This window comes from Notamacropus eugenii, chromosome 5, assembly GCF_028372415.1.
Source record: "Notamacropus eugenii isolate mMacEug1 chromosome 5, mMacEug1.pri_v2, whole genome shotgun sequence".
Classification (NCBI taxonomy): Eukaryota; Metazoa; Chordata; class Mammalia; order Diprotodontia; family Macropodidae; genus Notamacropus; species Notamacropus eugenii.
The window spans coordinates 79,441,702-79,464,188 of record NC_092876.1 but is presented as its reverse complement, the minus strand read 5'-3'; the positions used below and the strand labels follow the sequence as shown (position 1 = coordinate 79,464,188).

The 22,487-nt window shown below is 44.6% G+C and overlaps 1 protein-coding gene across 1 annotated transcript; it reads right to left on the bottom strand.

Annotated features, from left to right (window-relative positions):
* Window positions 1–271: 271 nt before the first annotated feature.
* On the bottom strand, window positions 272–22,487 carry NT5C1A (5'-nucleotidase, cytosolic IA). Its single transcript, XM_072609943.1, has 6 exons — window positions 22,127–22,487; window positions 17,231–17,398; window positions 13,519–13,648; window positions 8,529–8,651; window positions 5,597–5,781; window positions 272–5,140 (listed from the first exon to the last, which is right to left on the bottom strand). The coding sequence occupies exons 1-6, from the start codon at window positions 22,241–22,243 to the stop codon at window positions 4,772–4,774; spliced, it is 1,092 nt and encodes a 363-aa protein (XP_072466044.1). The 5' UTR covers window positions 22,244–22,487; the 3' UTR covers window positions 272–4,771.

Below are 22,487 nucleotides of genomic sequence, written 5' to 3'. Positions count from 1 at the left end.
TTTATATAATGGTCTAAAAAGCAAGAACCAAAGAAGGCAGAGACTCAATCCCACAGATGTGAGACCCTGGAAGATTTTTCCCATGAAGCGATTGGCAACTCTGAACAGTAATTTAATACAGGCTATCTGTATTTAGCTGGTGATGATACCCAAACCTTGTTCAAATAAAAAAGTCCAACACTGAAATGTAGTTCATAGACTATGAATATATTATGTTCCATATCTTCCAAGTCACAACTTATTTCATTAAAAATGTTACTTGGAGTCAATAAAATTTACAAAATAAAGAAATTTATTTAATATTAAGTCTTGTAGATAAGAGTAAACATGTGAGGTCTTGCTGGATTACTTTTAAAATTTTTTACAGAATGTCCTACATAGCATTTTCATAATTACTTGATGATTATAGTTTTATAATGTTACATTTAGAGTTTTCATAATTATATGTAGAATAAAATTTTATAATTATATAATGCAAATTTTAATTTAGACCTTCTGGAGAGCAAAAGTTATCATTATAGTTATTATACATCCTTCATGAATAAATCTGAAATAACATTACGAATAGTATTTTAAGTTACCTTGGGAGTTAAAACACATTTTGTTGCTATTGGTAGAAGGAGTTTGAGGAACAAAAAATGCTGGGAACCACTGATCTCATTTTTCATGAGGAAACAGAAGCACAAAGAAGTTAAACCCTCTTCTTACCCAAGCTCACAAAGCTGCAATGGGATTTAACCCCATGTCCTCTGTCTACAATTCCTCTACTTTTTTCCAGTACACCACTCATAATTATATAGTTTTTGAAGGTTTTTTGAAGGTTTGTAAAGCTCTTTCCCTCCTAACAACTGTGTGAAGTGGGTAGTACAAATATACCCATTTCATAGATAAGGAAACTGACTTATAGTTACAGGGCTGGGAAGCACCAATGTCAGGATTTGAACCCAGGTTTTCTGACAGATATAATGCTTTTTTTTTAGTTCACTGCCCTTGCCATATGGATACAAACAGGAGGTACCTCCAGACAGAAACCACCTAGACTGTGCCAGCTCACTGGACCAAAGACTTTGCCTTACTCCTCCTCCTTCTCTGGAATTGTACTATGATGCCACTAAGAAATTTCAAGTGCCTGTCAGTTGTCTCCATTCTGAAGTCATAGTCCAGCAGCCAGTGTAGGGAAAGAGAGGTCTGGGGACCCTGCTTTTATCAGCTACCTTGAGGTAACCTCAGCCTGGGAGAAAGGTTGCTGGTTTTGTCAGGTTTATTGGTAGCAATTACCGTCGTTCAGCCCGATGGCTCATTTGATCAGTCTCGTTCTAATCACTTCCAGCTCTCAGAAGTGCCTGTGTAAACTCCCACAGCTACAGCTATATCTGGCATCATTATGGTTCATATATAATTGTTTTCTAATTGTCTTTTGATTGATTCTTTGGCAGGGATTTCAAGGCTCTCCTCTTTCTTTAAGCAGTTCATTTTCAGGAGAGTTCTCACCTCTTAGATTCCTTTAGACCGAAGTGGTCCAATATTTCTACAATTTCAATTCTACCTTCAAAACATCTGCTATCCCCCTGGTGCAGACTCCCACCATCTCATGCCTAGACTATTGCAAAAGCCTGCTGGCGAGTCTGCCGGCCTCAAGACTCTCCCCACTCCAATTCATCCTCCTTTGAACAATCAAAATTATTTTCCTAAAGCAAAGGTGAGGTAAGTTATAAGCATTTATAGGGTAGTTCTGTGTATCAGGCACTGGGCTAAGAATTTTACAAATTCTATCTCATTCTATCTCATTTGATCTTTGCAACAACCCTGAGGAATAGGCTTTATTATTATCCCCATTTTACAATTAAGGAAACTGAGGTTAAGTGACTTGTCCAGGATTACACAGGTAGTTAAGTGTCTGAGGTCAAATCTGAACTCAGATCCTCTTGACTCCAGGAATCTATCCACTGTACCATCGAGCAGCTACGCTGTTCCCCTATTCGATAAACTACAGTTGGCACCCAAATTGCCTTCAGGAACAAATATAAAATCCTCTGTTTGACTTTCAAAGCTCTTTATAACTTTATAACTCGCCCTGCCTTTCCAGTCATTTTACACCACACTCTCTTGAGTCTCTGCAATCCAGTGACTCTGGCTTCCTTGCTGTTCCGCACAGGACATACTCCATCTCTTGCCTCCAGGCATTTTTACTGCTTGTCCCCCTGCCTGGAATTCTCCTCCTCCTCATCCCCATCTCCTGGCTTCCCCGGCTTCTTTCAAGTCTCAATTAAAATCCCAACCAACTTTCTGGCTCTGATTCATTTCTTACCTAGACTTTATCACTGAATGGGCACTGCATCAGTCAAACTGAACTTAGCTTAAAAAGACCAAGATCTCCCACTGCATCTTGGACCATCTCCAGTCTTATTGATCTATATCAGGCCACTGGACACAGATGGCTCCATAGGAGAAAGTGAGGTTGGTGACTTTGCCCAGCTCTGCTTCACTTAAATCTAACTCACTTGCATGCCATGGCAACACCTCCCATGATGCCATCCTTTTTTGAAAGCAAAGGACCAACCACAACCACAACCATCAACAGCTTCAACAACATCCCACCCTCTACAGGAAAACAGGGTCTTTCCTCTGAGATTATCTCTGACACATCTTATTTGTTCCTACGCAATTACGTCTCCCCCATCAGAATGTGAGATCCTCTAGGGGAGAGACTTTCTTTGTATACCCAGTCCCTAACATTGCATCTGGCACATAGTTGGTACTGATAAATGCTTGTTGATTTGCTTTTGGTAATCAGTTTCCAATTTCTGCCTTCTCTGTCTAAACGCCAGAGCCACCTGTAATATTGTCTAACTCTGTTATCTCGGCATCTAGATTCCATTTATGTATTATTCCGTTAATCTCTCTCCCATTCTCTCTCTCACTCTCAGTCTCTTATTCTCTTTTGCTCAAAGCCAATAATTAAATCACAGCCATCAATCAGAATTCATGGCCATCTGTTGCTTTGATTTCTGGCAGAAGAAGCCCAGCTCTGCTTTGTTTTGTGTGAAGAGGTCTCTGCCTCTTTATACTTTTCTCCTCCCTGCCCACGTATGCCCCAACAGCCTGGCTGAGGCCATAGATACAATATTTTAGGCCACATCTAGAGTCACAGAAATAGAGCATGAAAAGAGTTGAGTAAACAGAATGTGAGAACATAGAATGCCAGGACTGGACAGGCTCAAAGTACATAGACTGGGAAAGCTAAAAGGGACCTTATGATGTAGCAAAAAGCCTGTCTACACTCACCATACTTATTACAGTCTGCTCATCACCACTTCTAAGGTGACTCTGTTCCCATTAGCTCACCCATCCAACCCCACAGCTCCACCCAATGGCTCTACAAACCCTGAGGGCCATCTCTAGTCGTCCTGATCTATATCTTACCACTGGACCCAGATGGCTCTGGAGGAGAAAGTGAGCCTGGTGTCTTTGTACAGTTTTGCCTCACTTCAATCCAATTCACTTGCAAGTCATGGCATCACCTCCCTGATGTCAGGGTCAAACAGGAGAAACAACCACAACTTCAATAACCCCCAGGCACGGTGCTTGAATCCCCTGCGAATGTTTCCAGCACCTTCACCAAAACCACAGAATGTGCAGAGCTGAAGGGACCCCAGACCCCTGGAGCCTGCCGGAGAATCCACCTCCATGCACCATGCATTCCCGTAGCACTGGGAATTGGGAAAGAGGGTGTTGGAAATCGTGTGTGTGTATGTTTAAACTTCAGAGATTTTGAGGAGGCCCTTTGATAACAAAAGTTTTGCAAAATGGGAAAAAACGGATGTGGACTAAAACTGATTTGAGCACTATTTTATGGAGGAAGACTTGATTTCTAAGTAGAGTGGAAAGAGATTTGGATTTGGAGCCTGAGGACCTGGGTTTAAATTCTGGTTCCATCACTTTCCAGGTGACTAAGGATGGGCAAGTCACTCTCAGGAACAGTGATAAATGAGAAGGTGGGAATGGATGATCTTGCAGATTCCTTGTATCTAGAAGAGTATATGATCCTGGGAAATTTTTCACCTTCCCCTGAGCCCTCCCCTCCTTCTCATTTTATGAATGAAGAAACTAAAGCCAGGGGAGGGGAAATTACTTTATCAAGGTTAAGTAGCTAATAAGTGGCAGAACCCAAATTTCAGCCCAGGTAATCAGATCTCAGATCCCAAGTTCATTCTGGTGAGAGACACTGTCCTGCCTCCCTGTTATACCTCCTGATCCCATCTACTCTTCAATGGGATGCAGCTGAGATTCCCTCTCTTTGGTTCAGGATTTGGGCACAGAATTGGCCCTGCCTTCTGCCCAGCCAGGAACAGCTTTATGCTTGTTCTGGCTGCATGCCCAGGACAGACGTGGGTTAGATGTGCGTAGCAGGGGAGTTGGTGAAGGGACGCCTAGTGAATGACAGAGGCACTGTGGGATGGGATGTGACAGGTGGGGCCCGGGAAGCCCTGTGTACAAGGTGGTATCATGAGGGCTGAGTGAGTGGAGCCAGGATAACTCTGAATGTCGATAATAATAATAGCTCCCATTTTGGTACTATACAAAGTGCTTTCCTCACAATGACCCTGTGAAGTAAGGTCAGTCATTAGCTCCATTTTACAGATGAGAAATCTGAGGCTCAGAGAAGAGGATCCAGCCCCCAGTCACACCCAGTTCTTTGGAGGCCAGCATCCTTCCCAGTATTTTGCTCTACCTTTTTCAGAAGGTCCCACTGCTGGAATGACCAGGAAGACTACTGGGCTACTGGAGGGGCCTGCTTCTCAGGGGCTGTCCGGCGGGGTGCCTGGGCCACACCATAGGGAACATGGGCAGCCACAGTGCCCATTTCCTGTGCCCCTGCCACATGGAACATCTGGTCATCAAAGAAGATGTGTGGACGAATCTTTTCAAGCAGGGGACCTTTGGGGGCCCCAGCTAGGAATAGAGCCTCATCTGTCTCCAGACCCCAACTGCGGAGGGTCTTCAGGGCGCGAGCCCCCGAGCTTGCAGCACTGCGTGCTGTCACCAAGTAGGTGCGGATCGGGCACTCCAGCCTCAGGCCTTTGGAGTAAAACTTCTTCTGCAGCCTCCCCAGGGCCTCCAAGAAACCCTTCAGGGGACCCTGTGGGGAGAAGGGGTAGGTCACTCTATCCTGTACCTGACCAGGGCAGGTTAGAGCCTAAATGATCCTCCCATTGTGAGAGGATAGGGGCTCAGCATGGGGAGGAGACTCAGTAGCCGTGAGGGGTCTCATTGTAGGAATGGGGGCTCAGTGATGGGCAGGGGAGTTCACTGTAGGGAAGGAGGGGTGCAGTAATGGAGAGGAGAGATGTAGGGAATGGGGCTCAGTGTAAAGATAGGGGCTCAGTGATAGAGGCTCAAAGATGGGGAGGAGAGATCAGTGATGGGAATGAAGGCTCAGTGTAAGAATAGAGGCTCAGTGATGGGGATCAAGGCTCAGTGATGGGGATAGGGGCTTAGTGTAAGGATAGGGGCTCAGTGACAGGGATTGGGATTCAGTGTAAGGATAGGGGCTCAGTGATAGAGATAGGGGTACTCAATGAGTTCAGGCACATACCTGAGCCAGTGGCTTGTTTTCATATGCCTTCTCATGCTCAAAGAACATGTCAAGCCCATGGGCCTTCACAATCTGCTCAGACTCATCAGAGAAGAGAACAGCATCCCCATCAAATGCCACACGAAGCTGGCTCTGGGGCACTGCCACATCCTTGCTAGGGCTGAAGATAGTGGCAGCTGCAATCCCTTTGGGAAGAAACAAAGGAGCAGTGTGGGACCAATCCCCCTCCAAGCTTGTGCCTTGGGACCTGGTCTTCCCATACTGGGGCTTTTAGACATCTCTGCTAATCAACTGGAGTGGTAAAAGGCACCCTGGGATGGGAGTCAAGAAGTCAGAGTTCTAGCCCTGGTCCTTGGTACAGCAGAAAGAGACCTGATTCTGGAGTCAGAGGATGTGGATTCTAATCTCACCTCTGATACTTACTATCTGTAAGACCCTGGGCAATTCACTTAACTTCCCTGGGCCTCAGTTTCCCACCCTGTAAAATGAGAAAATGATCTCTTAAATCCCTATGATCCTATGTATAAAAATAAGTCACTGACTCTGAGGTTCAGTTTCTTACTATATAAAATTAAGAGATTGGACTAAACCAGGGGGTTCTTAACCTCCAATCTGTGAATTTGATTTTTTGTTGTCAATATTTTTATGACTGTATTTCAGCATAATTGGTTTCCTTAGTAATCCTATGTATTTTATTTTGTCCTTTTAAAAACATGATTCTGAGAAGGGATCCACAGGCTTTGCCTATGCCTAACGGGTCCAGGGCACACAAAGAAGTTGACAGCCCTGAAATCTGTTCCTGAAATCTATTCCAGCCATGACATGCCATGAATCTAAGGTCATGATCTAACTTTTCAGTCCCAAGAAGAGATCACCTATCTATGTCTTGGAGGGCGGCCATGGACCAGGAACGGTTGGGTGTGGAACTGAGGGGCATCCTCTGTTGGAGCCCTCTGGCTCCATAACCACCCAGTGTGACTGCGCCAGCCTGTATCCACCTGTGAAGGGTGAACATGCCCTTTACCTTTCAGAATGCCAGGCCGGTCCTGCCCTAAAAAACCTGAGAACGGAGGGGACATTTCCCTTCTCCCTCACCTGTTCCAGCCCAGATGGTATGGGTTTTTTTCTTCCTCCTTCCCCCCACCATTGTCCCAATTGGGAGTGTTCCCAAATAAACTGCTGAGAGCCATGAGTGCCTGAGTGATCCCAGGGAAGAAGAGTTCCCCTGAGCAGGGTCCCCAGCTCCCCCAATGGCTCTGGTCAGAACCCAGCCCTCACTGCTCTCAGGATCTTGGGGAAGTAAAGCAGGGGCTTGCCTGACATGTGTCTCTCACTCTGGGTAGTTCATATTTGGGCCTTGCTGAGAGGCACGAGTCGGGGAAGGGAGTGTGTATTGGGATCAGTGAGCTATCCTTCCTGACCAGATGGAGTCTCTGGAAGGACTCCTCATCCTGTGGCCAGACCCTGAGGGCTCCCAGCCCTAGCCCAGGCTTGGTGCTACTAACAGAGAAACAGAGGAGAGCTGGTCATATTACCCAGGCAGAACAGAGTACAGACTCCCAGAATCCCAGGATGTTAGAGCTGAAAGGTCTCCAGAATGGGGGCCTTAGAACAGAAGCCCCTATGATAAAGAATGTCAGAGATGGGAGGAATTTTAGAATCCAGACTGTCAGTGGTAAGAGGAACCCTAGAGGACTGACAGAACTATAAGGGAGTGCAGAACAAAGATATTAGAGGTGAAAGGGGTCTGAGAACATAGAGCTGGGAAAGAACTTTGGAGAACATCAAATTATAAGGGCACTTTTTTATGGATAGGGAAACTGAGGTTCACGTTGGGAAGGAGCTAGGTCCAGGTCACCTCAGCAAGTTTATTTCCAGGCATGTCCCCACCCTGTTTGCCCTCCTCTGGACATGTCCCAGTTTACCAGTGTCCCTCCTGCAATGTGATGCAAGCACTGACATTATTCCTTCTAGAAGGTTCTGGTGTATAGTTCTTCATGTGTAGCTGAGACTTTCTGTGCCATCCCCAACGAGCTCCTGCTACTGCTGACATTGGAGGATGGGGATAGGGGGAGATGACTGCAGGAGGTTTATGGACAGTAGTCTACTCCTGGTCCTGGGGATCTTATCCATTTAGGGGGTCTCTTCCCTAAACCTAACAAAAACAAGTCCACAGAGAACCCAGAATGACCTGGGTTCCGGTTGTAACTTTGACACTCATTAATTGTGTGACTCCATCATAAAGCTTGGGAGAAATTACTTCCCTTCAATGAACCTTAGTTCTCTCGTCTTTAAAATGGGACTAGTAACACTTTTATGACTTTTCTCTCAGATATATTGTGAGAAGAATATTTGCAGGCAATAAAAAGGTATCTATAGGGGCAGTTAGGTGGTACAGTGGATAGAGTGCCAGGCCTGGAGTCAGGAAGATCTGAGTTCAAATCTAGCCTCAGATACTTATTAGACGTGTGACCCTTGGCAAGTCACTTCACCCTGTTTGCCTCAGTTTCCTCATCTGTAAAATGAGCTGGAGAAGGAAATGGCAAACCACTCCAGCATCTTTGCCAGGAAAACCCCAAATGGGGTCATGAAGAGTTGGACACTACTCGAAATGACTGAACAACAACAAAAAAGATATACACCATATCCCAAGACTTTTGGGCCACCCAGTATAAACAGGAGTAACCATTGGTATTAGTTGTTCCCAGAGCCCAGGGTCCCAGATGAAAGACTCCATTTCAGCCCCACATCCCAGAGAGTAGCTCCCCACCCAGATCATCATGGAAACCAAGAACACAACACCACCCTCTAGATTGTGCAGGATCCTCCCTCAGCAGGCTCTCTCCAGGGTTTTCTCTATCCTTCTGAGATTTGCTGGCACCCTTGACCCATCTTCTTCCCTGCCCCTAATGGGGTCTAGCTCCAGACTCACCCTCTCCAATGGCTTCACTCACTTTCTCTGCATCAGAGGACAGGTAGAGGTTGGTGTGGTAGGCCTTCAGGTAGCAGATGGGGCTATTTCCCCCGGTCATGCAGAATCTCTCAATGAACAAGTCTAGGGAGAAGGGTTAAAAGGGAGACTGAGGCCAAGCCAGGTAGCAACAAGCAAGCCTAACCAGCCCCACCTGATGACAGAGTAAAGTCATGATCAAAATTCAGAACCTCATGGCCAAATCCAGTGGGTGGGTGCCACCATCTTGGCTCCACTGTTCATGGTGCTGAGCCCATGAGATACAAGGTATCCCTTCTGGGTAGTGGGAGGAAAGAAGGCTAGCACAATGGTTCCACATACAGATGATGCTCAATAAGTGCCCAATGATGGGTAAACACCACTTTTCTCCTGATGGTCTCTCCTCCCAAAAGGCAGCATAGTGTAGAAATAAGGTCACAGAAAAAGATTTATATTCAAATCTAGAACCTGAGGCTAGTTAACCTAGACAAGTCTATTCAAGCTTATTAGTGTGACCTTGGATAAGTCACTGTCCTTCTCAGTTTCTTCTTCAATAAAATGGGGTATTAACCTCATAGGGAATATCACAATGATCAATTGTGATACTAGATTGAAAGTGCTTTGTAAACATGAGCAAGAGTTTATAAAATATCAGCTGTGGCTATTATTATTGGATGAGGCTTTGGGGAAAAGGGTTGGGCTCAGATTGACTAATGTGTAAAGATCAGACTGCCCCCTTGTCCTCCCAGGGCACTTTGGGGGAATTACAGGCAGTTACTGAGTATTACTGTGTGTAACTGTATAATGATGTCCTATTATCCTGATGAGAGGAGGGTGGGAGGTGGGTGGGACTTTACTGATATGAAGGGCTCTGGCACCTTATTTATCTTGTGTTGTCAAGGTCATTGTCACAGGAAGTCATGGATGGCCACAGGCAAGTCATGTAACTCCCATTTCTAGAGTTTTAATAAGAATAATTCGATCTTATACTGAGAAACAGAGCCAAGATGGTGGAGTAGACAGACGCACATACGCTAGCTCCGAACCCACAACCCATAGAATATCTGTAAAAAAGAACCCCCGGTGAATTCTGGAGCAGCAGAAGCCACAGAACACTGCCTGAAAGAGATCCAAAAAGAGAAACTCCTAGGAACATGGTGGCCAAATTCCAGAGTTCCCTGGTCAAGGAGAAAATATTGCAAGCAGCTAGAAAGAAACAATTCAAGTACTGTGGAAATACAATCAGGATAACACAAGATCTAGCAGCTTCTACATTAAGGGATCGAAGGGCATGGAATAGGATATTCCAGAAGTCAAAGGAACTAGGACTAAAACCAAGAATCACCTACCCAGCAAAACTGAGTATAATACTTCAGGGGAAAAATTGGTCTTTCAATGAAATAGAGGACTTTCAAGCATTCTTGATGAAAAGACCAGAGCTGAAAAGAAAATTTGACTTTCAAACACAAGAATCAAGAGAAGCATGAAAAGGTAAACAGCAAAGAGAAGTCATAAGGGACTTACTAAAATTGAACTGTTTACATTCCTACATGGAAAGATGATATTTGTAACTCTTGAAATTTTTCAGTATCTGGGTACTGGGTGGGATTACACACACACACACATGCACACGCACACGCACACACACATAGAGACAGAGTTCACAGAGTGAATTGAAGAGGATGGGATCATATCTTAAAAAAATGAAATCAAGCAGTGAGAGAGAAATATATTGGGAGGAGAAAGGGAGAAATGGAATGGGGCAAATTATCTCTCATAAAAGAGGCAAGCAAAAGACTTATTAGTGGAGGGATAAAGAGGGGAGGTGAGAGAAAAACATGAAGTTTACTCTCATCACATTCCACTAAAGGAAGGAATAAAATGCACACTCATTTTGGTATGAAAACCTATCTTACAATACAGGAAAGTGGGGGATGAGGGGATAAGCAGGGTGGAGGAGATGATGGAAGGGAGGGCATGGGGAGGAGGGAGCAATTTGAGGTCGACACCCATGGGGAGGGACAGGATCAAAAGAGAGAATAGAAGTAATGGGAGACAGGATAGGATGGAGGGAAATATAGTTAGTCTTATACAACACAACTATTATGGAAGTCATTTGCAAAACTACACAGATTTGGCCTATATTGAATTGCTTGCCTTCCAAAGGGAAGGGGTGGAGAGGGAGGGAGGTAAAGAAGTTGGAACTCAAAGTGTTAGGATCAACTGTCGAGTAATGTTCTTGCCACTAGGAAATAAGAAATACAGGTAATGGGGGATAAAAAGTTATCTGGCCCTACAGGACAAAAGAGAAGATGGAGACAAGGGCAGAGAGGGATGATAGAAGAGAGAGCAGATTGGTGATAGGGGCAATTAGAATGCTCGGTGTTTTGGGGTGGGGGGAGGGGACAAAAGGGGAGAAAATTTGGAACCCAAAATTTTGTTAAAATGAATGTTAAAAGTTAAATAAATAAAAGAAAAACAAAAACAAACAAACAAACAAAAAGAATAATTCACATTTATATAGATGTTTTAAAGTTTTCAAAGCACTTTATGGACTTTATCTCTCTGAAAGGTGAGTGCTCCATTATCCTCATTGTAAAAATGAGGAAACTGAGGCTATGAGAGCTTAAATGACTTGCTCAGGGTCATCCAAAGAATAAATGTCAGAGACAGGATTTGAACCCAATCTTTCTGACTCAAAGTCTAGTACTCTACACAGTCATGATGCTTCTTCAAGACTTTTTTTTTTGAAGCAAGGGGATTAAGTGACTTGCTCAGGGTCACACAGCTAGTTAAGTGCCTGAGTCTGGATTTGAACTCAGATTCTCCTGGCTCTAGGTCCATTGTTCTATCTCTGCACCACCCAGCTGCTCCTTTCTAAGCCTTTTAAAGTTTTTTTTCTTCCCCACTATGTTATGAGGCATGATTATCCCCATTTTACAGAAGAGAAAACTAAGCCTCAGAGAAATTATCATCATCATAATTTAGTATTACATTACTATATTATAATATAGCATTATATTTTTATATTATAAGGCCCCTCCTAGCTCTAACCTTCTATGTTCTAAGATCTTTCCCATCTCTGATCTTCTATGGTCTAGGTGCCTGTCAGGTCTAATATTAGCAACATCAATGAGAATAATTCACATTCATTCCATACTTCCAGGTTTGCATGACAGTTGTTTGAGTCAGGCAGCATAAGGATAGTAATCCCCAGTCTACAGATGAAGAAGCTGAGGTACTGAGAGGATTAGTGACTTGCCTGTGATTACACAGTTAGCAAGTGTGAGGAATAGATTCAGACTCAACCTGAAGGGTTCTCATGAAGACAAGCCTGGCACTTGTATGTGCTACCCCTAACCTTCAACGTTTTATCATCTCAGGTCCCTTCTAGTGGGGAGTAACATTCCACATTCTCAGGTCACAGAATCGGAAAATCTCTGATTTGGAAAGGTCTTCAGGGAACTGAGTGAGATTCCTATTTATGACATCTTAATAAAGGGTTATCTAGCATCGAACAGGGAAAATGTTTACATTCTGGAATCAGCTTCGGACAGTCTCCATCAACCTTTCCCCCTCAATGTCACCTGTCGAACTCTCACCCTCAATGGCCTTTCCAGTTCAGACATACTGTATGCTGTGATCCCTTACCTCTCTAATGTTCTATGTTCTACAGTTTATTCAAAGGTCCCTTCCAGCTCCCATTTTTCTATATTTACAGAGTAAATTCAGAAAAGAGTCTTGACTCCTAACAGTGGGAGTTCCTGTGAACAGACTATAACCTTCACCTTAATTTCCTCAAATCCTACCCTAATTTCCTCTATTTTTTCTTTCTCAACTGTCTCTCTAATATTTAGACTCAGAGATCTCATCAGCTCCTCATCACCTCTATGCAAATAACGTCCCAATCTACAGATACAAGCCTGTTATCATCTGTTTTATCCCTGAAAGCCCACTAGTCCTTTCTACCTGGACGTCTCTGGATGTCATCTCAAACTCAATATTTCCAAAACGCATTCACTATCTTCTGCACATGTGCAGGCACACACACACACACACACACACACACACACACACATATTGGAATCCTTCTCTAAGCTTCCCTATCTCTGTCAAGGGCACTATTAATCTTCCACACACCCAGGTTCACAATTTCAGAGTTATCTCAACTCTTTCCTCTCTCTCAGTCTCCATAGCCAATAACTGGCTAATTTTTTTCTTCTATCCCCACAGTACTTCTCATCATATTCATCCCCTTCTTCTATTAATATGGCAGCTACCCTAGTTCAGAGCCTTATCACCTGTCCCCTGAACTATTGCAACTGCCTCCTAGTTGGACTCCCATCTTCCAGCTCCTCTCTAATCTATTCTCCACATAGTTGTCAAAAACAATCTTCCTAAAAACACAGTTTTGACAATGTCACTTCCTCTACTCAAGAAACGTTAGTGGTTCCCAATTTTTTTCTGGAACGTACCTAAGGTGGCTTAAGGTTTGCATTTAAAACTTTGCACAGTCTGGCTCAAGTCCACCTTTTCAGGTGCACCATTCCACTTCATGCACTCTATGTACCAACCATTGTTTATGGAACTCAGTCCTTGATCTCCTACCTCCATACCTTTGCATGTCTGGAATATACTTCCTCCTCCCATCTCCCCTCTTAGAATCCCTGACTTCCTCCAAGGCTCAGTTCATGTATCATCTGCCATGGAAAACCTTCCATATCCCTTTTTATTTTTATTGCTCTATCTTTTCTCCTCAGATTATCCTGTATATACTTGATTTTGTTTTGTGTTCCCTCTTCTCCCACATCCTGGAGTACAACAGAGATAGGAATTGGTGTTTACTTTATATTTGTGTCTCTGTGCCTGGCATAGTTCCTGGGGCACAGCAGGGGCTCCATCCACACTTATTGGATTAGATGGTTTGTGGGTGGATCTCTTGTCCTGGCTACATTTCCTCCCACATACTTACTGTAGTGGTTGATGCTGTTGATAAGGCGGACCCCAACTTGGGCATGGTTGTTGGTCATGAGAACAATGTCGAAGAGGTCTTCACTTTCAGGATACAGCTCCCGAAGTCGACTGTTCACAGCCTCCAGAGCCTGGGCAGGAGAAGGGAGAGCCTGTAGCCTAGCCCATAGGACCTTCTTACACCTCCAGCAGTTCCTAAGCTTATCTGGGCCTTCCACAGAACAGGAAATAAACCTGCCCACTAAGGTGATAGCAGAAATACAGGGTCATTCCAGCTACTCCCTTGCTTCCAAATCCCACTCTAGTCACACTAAGGAGAATCTCTCAAATCCTATTAACTAGGACTGTGACTTTTCTCACAGCGTGGCACTGGGCAACTGACCCCGCACTCCAAAAACCCTCCCAAACAAAACCCAAACTGTTTATTCTGTCCTGAAAGTGCCTCCATAACCTTTCTCCATTCCCTAGATAATTTTTTGTTGTGAATTTTTCTCAAGGTTTAAACTCTGAAATTGGAGTGCACTGCTTCCTCTAACTGTCTAGACTTTATTCGCCCTCTAAGATACTGGCTAGGTTGCAGAAGGGTCTTGTGAGATTGCCTTAACTGGTCTCCTAGGGTCACCTACATGATATACCAGGAGAACAGCATCCTTCCTATCATACAAAAAGAAAACCAGAGATCTGGAGAGAATAAGCAAAATGTCACATAGGTAGGTCCCACGGGAAGTCTGGGTAAGGAGTCTCCCCCTGGGTAAGGAGTATCAGAAGATCCTTCTGCATCCCCCATCTCAGTGTCCTCTGGGCATCACAAAGTAAACGCTCTGTGAAGCCTTCCCTAACCTCTGCCCCTTCCCACCTCCCCATGACAACGTTGGCCTTCCAATCTCATGCTTTTTTGGCACCTCTCCAATTTGTTTTTCAGGTAATCGTGTGCATTATGGTTTCCTGTGTTTGTGTCTTACGCTCCGGCTACACTATGAGCATCATGAGGGCAGAGTTTACATCTCAGCTAGACCAGTATCTCTTCTCAAAATCTTATACAAGACTCTTCACACCATAAGCATTTAATAAACATTTGTTGAATGGACACTGGCAGATTATCTGGCCCAGTCATCTCATTTTCTAGAACAAGGAACTGAGACCTAGAGAAAGGAAATGATTTTCCCAGTTACACAGATGGTAAATATCCAAGTCAAGACTTAAACTCTTATCTACTGATGCCAAATCCAAGGCTCTTCGGTCATTACTGATGTCTTAGAAGGAGACAGGGAGAATATATTTATTATGATGATGAACATTCTCTGTAGAAGAGACAAGGTTAGAATGTTGGGTTCAGGACCGAATGCCACAATTTAGGAAGGAAATAAAAAAGCTAGATTGTGTCTACAAGAGAACAACCAGGAAAGTAAGAAATTTGGAGACTATGCCACTAGAGGATATGTGGAAGAAACTAGGGATGATGTAGAGGTGATGTGATTACTGTCTTTGGATATTTGAAGGGTTCTGTGAAAGGTTTCTTCTGCTTGACCATGAAAGGCAGAGCTAGAAGAAATGAGGGGAATTTAAGAGAGTAAGATTTAGACTTCATGAAAGGAAAAGCATGCTAGCTCATAGAATTCCTAGATGGTACAATAGATACAGTTACTAGGCAGCACAGTGGATACTGGACTTGGAGTCAGGAAGTTGTTCAGTCGCTTTTCAGTCATGTCTGACTCTTTGTGACCCCTTTGAAGGTTTTTTTGGTAAAGATATTGGAATGGTTTGCCATTTTCTTCTCCAGCTCATTTTACAGATGAGGAAACTGAGGCAAACAGGGTTAAGTGACTTGCTCAGGGTCGCCCAGCTAGTAATTATGTGAGGTCAGATGAATCTTCTTCCTGTCTCCATGCCCAGTGCTTTATCTGCTGCACCACCTAGCTGTTCCTAGTCAGAAAAATCTGAGTTCAAATCTCAGTCTCAGACCCTTACTAGCTGGATGACCCTTGGCAAATCATTTAACCTTGTTTGCTTCAGTTTCCTCTTCTGTAAAATGAGGGTCATAATAATATCTATCTCCTGGGGATATGATGATGGTCAAATGTGATAATATTTGTAAACTCCATATAAGTGATAGCTATTATTGTTAATGGTACTGACCATGGGAAGGAGGTCTTCAAGGAGAGTCTAGAAGCTCACTTGCTGACGATGTCATAATTCAATACTACGATTTGTGATCTCATCGATGTGGGTGGTGTCTCAGCTCTACTCATAACATCATAGAAGGGGCAAAGTGGAGTTTGACAGGGGGTTTGGAGAGGGGGGAGTGTTGGAGGCAGCTGATACTGGCTCCTGAGAGCCAATTTTGACATTTTCAGTGTGAGTGTTTATACCTAGGAGACTGGCAAAACTGCTAAGCAGGGCTCAATGTGTTGTATTGTTGGTTGTCTGGCCTTAAGGAATTGATGGAGAAAATGTTCATAATAATGCAGATTAAGCTTTAGAGAGTGTTGAGTACACATTTTCCCCTCCGAAAGCTGGTGGTTAAACATTCCTCAACATACCCCTGACTTGAAGGTTTATACTTAGGAAATTGGCAAAACTTCTAAGCAGAGTTCAATGTGTTGTTTTGTTGATTGTCTGATCTTAAGGAATTGAGGGAAAAAATGTTCATAATAAAGACATTAAGCTTCAGAGTGTGCTGAGAGTTGGTTGTTAAATATTTCTCAGCACACCACTGACTTGGAGGCTCCTTTGGATGCTCAATGTTCTAATCAGTTGAGAATTCCCTTTGTATGCTCCACACATATGGTCTTTTATTCCTTCCTTCAGTCTATCCCATATCCGTAGATTTGTTTGCATTGAGGCCCAGCATTGAGTCACCTAGCTGCCCATATCCACTGAACGTCTTCCTTCGTCCTCTTTGACCATTTGATTTCAATCATCTTCTTTAAAGCTCAGTTCAAATGCCACCTCCTACAGGAAGTCGTCCTTGACTTCACCTTCAATTGAATGACCTGGAACCTCACAACATATCTGGCATCTCTCTAATGAATGCATCATGTGATATTATGTATTGAAATGACCTTCCACGGACTTCCTCCTCTGCTACTTTGTTATGGTATGGAGCTGCCTCTGGCCTTTCAAAGCACTATTTCTTGTAGGTCCTCCCAAGCTGGAAAGACTTTGAGTACCACCCCAGTAAGGCACTGGATCTGCCACCCAAGGACCAGTCCAGCTCAATGTAGGGATGTCACACCTACACCTGTGTGTAGGCTGCCTGCAGGGTGATTTATCTTTTGGCCATGATAGTTCATAAAAGCTGTCCAGCAGATAGCATAAAGGCGTTGGGAAATTTGTCCAGAGAGGATCTATGGAGATTAACTCACTGATCATAAAGCATTGAAAGGATATGCTTCGTTATTCATTGTCTCTCATTTAACTTTAAGCTCTAGAGGGCAGGTATGTTGTCTCGTTTAAGTTTTATATTTTCAGTGGCCAGAACAGGGCTTTACACACAGTAGGTGATTAATAAATGTGGGTTGCACAAATGGGCCTCAGTTTTCTCCTTTGTAAAATGACTGCCTTGGATGAGAAGATCTCCAAGGGTTCTTTTAGCTCTAAATTCTAGGATGTTAAGAATGAATCCTTCCTGCCAATTTCCATTGTGGGACTATATTGTCAGGCTGGGCAAAGATGGGAGAAGGGAGGAATGAGCTGAACTCACAAAGACTTACCCTCACAAAGGGGAAAGCGGGCCCTGGGCTGAGTGGCTCATTTTCATGTTCCAGCTGGTACCGAACGTACTCCTCCACCCCCTTCTCCTTGTAAATTCGCTGCTCCTCCTCCATTCGGAAGAGGGCCCTTGATGATACAGCAATGGTGATGGCATTTTGAGGTTTGGGCTGCAGAGAAAGGGAGAGAAAGTGACTCACTGGTTACAGAGCCCTACTGGCACTGGGAAGACAGAGGGAGGGGAAGACACAGTCATTTTCATGGGGAATTCAGCCTGAGGGAGAAACAAGATCCTGCCCTCAGGGAACCTCAGTACAGTGGTAGACATAACCCTGCCCTTCTGAAATGTCCTCCAGGATCCTGGCCACCCCACCCCTTCAGCCATCCTAAAGGAGGCAAAAGACCACAGAATCTTCCTCAAGGCTGTTAGGCGACACAGTGGATAGAGTGTCATCTGGAGTCAGGAAGATTTGAGTTCAAATCTGTGCTTAGACACTTACTAGTTATATGATCCTGGGCAAACCATTTAATCCCTGTCTGACTCAGTTTCCTCAAATGTAAAGTTGGGCTAATAATAGTCCTTACTTCCCAGGGTTGTTGTGAGGATCAAATAAGATAACATTTGTAAAAAGGGCTTAGTATAGTGCCTAGCACACAGCAGGCACTACATAAATGCTTATTTCCCTTTCTCTCCTCTTGTCTCAGAGAAGACACAGTCTTGGCCTCAGGGAGCCCCAAGTTTGAAGTTGTATCTTTCCTCTCTTTGAGCTAAGATAATAACCAGTATTTATATAACGCTTTAAAATTTGCAAAAACACTTTACCAATGTTATCTCCTTTTATTCTTGCAGCAACCCCAGGAGACAGGTGCTGTTATTATTCCAGTTTACAGAGGGGGAAACTGAGGAAGGTAAATTGACTTGCCCGGGGTCACAAAACTAGTAAGTATCTAAGAGAGGGTTTGAATTCAGATTTTCCTGAAGTCAGGTACAATGTCGTCTTATCTATCTCTGGAGGAGTAACAGCTGCTCAGACTCAGGGCTTCCTGAGGGTAGGATTCTGTCTCCTTCCTAGTCTACTTCTCCCAGGCTCCCCTTCAGTGCAGTCTGATGTAGAGGAAAGAACACTGAGAGGCACACATGCACACAAAAGGAAGCATAACCGTACCCTTTTATGTAATACTCTGAGCCTTACAAAGCACTTTTCTTATAGCGGTCCTGTGGAATAAGTAGTACAAATATTATCTTCATTTTATAGAGGAAGAAACTGAAGGTTAGGGAGGTAAGAGAATTTTCCAGTCATATAACTTGTAAGTTTGCTTTGAATTACTGTCTCCTCATGTATAATGGGTGTCATATTGATGGGGTGCATGTGCTTGGACCCCAACTCTAAAATCATATATCTCTTTAAAAATCACATTTCTCCCTAGTCTCAAAATACTATTCTAGGCAGTTTCTCCCCATCCAAGCACATAGTCTGCCCCAGCAACAACCGTTATCTCCCTTCTTGCTACAGTAGCCAGCTGCACCTATAGAACTTATTAGTCTGAATCAGCTGTGTACTGACTGAACGGGCTGTGTACTGGGTCATAACAATATTTTCTACTCACTGACCAATCATATATATCCTAGACTTAGACATACATATACTCCCTTACATTTATCTTGTCTAACAAGACATTGATGAGAGCAACCTAGTATTCCTTAGTCAACCCTTAGTTGACTTAGTGACGTTTCAGGCCTAAAACCACACCTCTAAGTAGCCCCACTTTGGGCTATTTCCCGACAAACTCTGGGTAAAATACCTGTGCAGTAGATACTAGAAGTTCATGTTCCTTTAAGAACTAACCATTTCTTAACCACTCCCTAATTCCTCCTTGAATCACTTAGCATATTTGGCATATATTTTACTGTGGAATATCCTATATAAACTTTACCTGTTCCCCTCTAAGGTTGCCGCTGAAAAGCGTAATAAATCTTTACCACCTTAACCTCAACAACACTTGAGTCCATGAATTCTTTTCCAGATGGCCCATGCAGGGAGCGCCAGTCTTGGAGTTCCTGTACTCCTATCTCTCCAGCCCTCATCAATGTTGTATATCTTCTCAATGATCAGGCGAGGGGCAGGAAGCAGGGGGATCAGGAACTGGAGAGGGTGCTTTAGAGGGAAAGGGAGACCTAGTGTAGTATGAAGTTCCCAAGTCAGGGAGTCCTGGGGGACAGTACTGGCTAGGAGCCCAGAAGGTCAAGGTCTTGGGAAGTCGATAGGCAACCCTAGCCATGGGTCCTCCTGGAGTCCCAGCTGAGCAGGACTGGCCCAGAAGGAGTTCCAGGGTCAGGTTAGGGCAGTTAGGGGTGGGGTCTGTGTATCTACCCTGAGAGCTGCCTCCACAGAGGAGAGCAAAGGAGGCAGGGGAACATATTCTGGGCTCCCCCAAGTCCCTGAATGCTGGACAGCCCTCTGGACAGTCTTTAATTCCTTATCTGTTCCTACTCAGCATTTGACTGCTATTCAGTGAGTTGTCTTCAATTTGGACCACATTCGGAGGGTCAATCAATTAATTAGTTAGTCAATAAAGATTTATTAAGTGCTCAGCCACTGTGCTAAGTGCTGGGGATGCAAAAAAGAGGCCAGAGATGATCCCTGCCCTCAAGAACCTCACAATCCAACAAGGGAGATAGTGAGCAAACAGAATATGTTCAAATAAGCTCTATACAGGATAAATAGGAAATAATTAAATGGTAGAAGGCACTAGAATTAGGAGGAGTTGGAAAAGGCTTCCAGTAGAAGATGAGATTTTAATTAGGACTTGAAGGAAGCCAGGGAAGCCAGTACAGGGGTGGAATGGGGGACAGCCAGAAAAAAATGCCCAGAGCTGTGAGCTGGAGCGTCTTGTTGAAAGCAAAGTTAGGTCAGCGTCACTGGATCAAAGTGTGTCAGGAATAAGGTATCAGAAAACTAGAAGGATGGGTGGGAGTGGGCTAGGTTATGAAGGGCTTTGAATAGCAAACAGAGGATTTTATATTTGATTCTGGAGACGATGGGGAGTCACTGAAGTTTATTGAGGACAAGGGTGGCATGGTCAGACCTGCACTTTAGGAAAATCACTTTGGCAGCTGAAAAGAGAGTGGGGAAAGACTTAAGGCAGGCAGATCCACCTGTAATAGTCTAATCATATGGTGATGAGAGTCAGCACTAGGCAGTTCAGAAGAGAAGGGAAGTGTATTGGAGAGAAGTTGAAAAGAAGAAATTGATAAGCCTTGTCAACAGCTTGGAAATGGGGGTGGTGGTGGTAAGTGAGAGATGGGGAGGAATCCAGGATGACTCCAAAGTAGTGAGCCTGAGGGACTGGGAGGATGGTGTCGCCCTCTACATTAATAGGGAAGGTAGTGGGCGGGGAGGGTAGGATTTAGGAGGAAAGCTAATGAGTTCAGTTTTGAACATGTTGAATTTGAGACGTCCGAAAGACAGATGGAGATGTGAGACTGGAGACCATCAGAGAGGTTAAGGCAGAATGGATAGATTTGAGGACCATCAGCATAGATCATAGATCATAGGTCATTAAATCCATGGGAACTAATGAGATCTCCAAGTGAAGTAGATTGGAGGGAGAAGAGGAAAGAGTCTAGGATTGAGCCCAGGAAGACACCCTTAATTACGCAGTGTAACTTGGATGAAAATACAGCAGAGGAGACAGAGAGGGAGAGGTCAGATAGGTAAGAGGAAAACCAGGAGAATGTGGTATCCTGAAAACCTGGTGAAAAGAGTGTCAAAGAGGAGAGAGTGATCAACAGTAACAAAGGCTTCAAAGAGGTCAAGGAGAATGGTGATTGAGAAAAGGCCACTGCATTTAGCAATTAAGAGATCACTGGTGGCTTTGGAGAGAGCAGCTTTAGTTGAATGATGAGGTCAGAAGCTGGATTGTAAAGGGTTAAGAAAAGAATGAGAGTCAAGAAAGTGGAGGACCTATCCTAGAGGCCCTTTCAAGGAGTCTGACCACAAGATCAGAGGAGACAGAGGATGATACTGGGGCTAGAAATCTCAGTTTTTTGAGAATGGAAGAGATATGGGCACCTTTGTATTCAGTAAGGAAGGAGCCTGCAGACAGGGCTACTCAGTCTCTCCTCCCATTCGGGAAGCTGGCTTGACTTGGGTAGCCTGGATTCCAATACTGGATCTGCCATTTACTCTCTGAACCTATCAATTCAACTCCATTTCATCATTTGTAGAATGAGGTAGTTGGGCTAATTATGCGTAAGGTCCCTGCAGCTCTAAATCAAAGAATAAATCTGTCTGTCACTTGGGGCCAACAGTCTGAGGCCCTCCCTTCATCCCTAGTCCCCCCGCTTAAATGTCAGTGCCCATCCGGCTCTAGAGACTACTGGGGTAGGCAGTCTGGAATGAGAATCTCAGTGGTTAGAGCCCCAGTGATTCTGAACAGGGGACCCTCAGGCCCTACACTCCAGAGAGCCCAGAGCCATGAGTCTGGACAGGGAAGCCACCCTCCAATCCATTCATTTTGATTTAATTCATTTGAAGAGACATGTGCTTTGACAGCCAACACAGCAAGAGGCAGGTTGTGACCAGGGGCTGGGGCTGATAGGAAGGGGAGGGGGAGGGCATTTTGATGAGGAAGAGGAGAGGCACAAAGCCCAGGCCAGAACTGAAATAAACACCCAGTCCCTGCCAGAAACTGGGAGGGAAGAAGAGGAGGAGGAGGAGGAGGAGGAGGAAGAGGAGAGGGGAGGGGAAGGAAGGGGAGGGAGAGAAGCGGGGACTTCACTCTTGCAGTTTTTCTGGCTGGAGAACAAGGATCCTTCCATCTCCCAGTCCCTCTGTCCCTCCCTCATCAGGGTTTGGGGTCCCCCTCTCCCAGGCTCACACAGGGCTACATCTTACCGATTTGGGCTTCTTTTTGGGTGCCAGGCTGTCATAGAAAGTCTTGGCTTCCTGCCAGTTTGGTGGTTTCCCTCCAGACTCTGGGGTCCCCAAGGGCCCCCGAGGCCCAGAATCCATGCTGAGGGAGCAGAGGACTCTAGAGGAAGAAGGAGTGAGAATAGCAGAAGAGGAGAGGGAGGGGGGAGAAGGGGAAGAGAGGAGGATGAGGAGAGAAGGCAGGAAGAAAGGAAGGGGAGGAAAAGAAGGGGAGAAGGAGCGGAGAGGGAGCTGAAGAGGAAGGTGGACAAACCCTGGTCCAGACCCAAAGCCAGCTGCTCTGTCCCGGGGAATGGCTAAGAAGGTTGTTCAGTAGCAAAGCAGC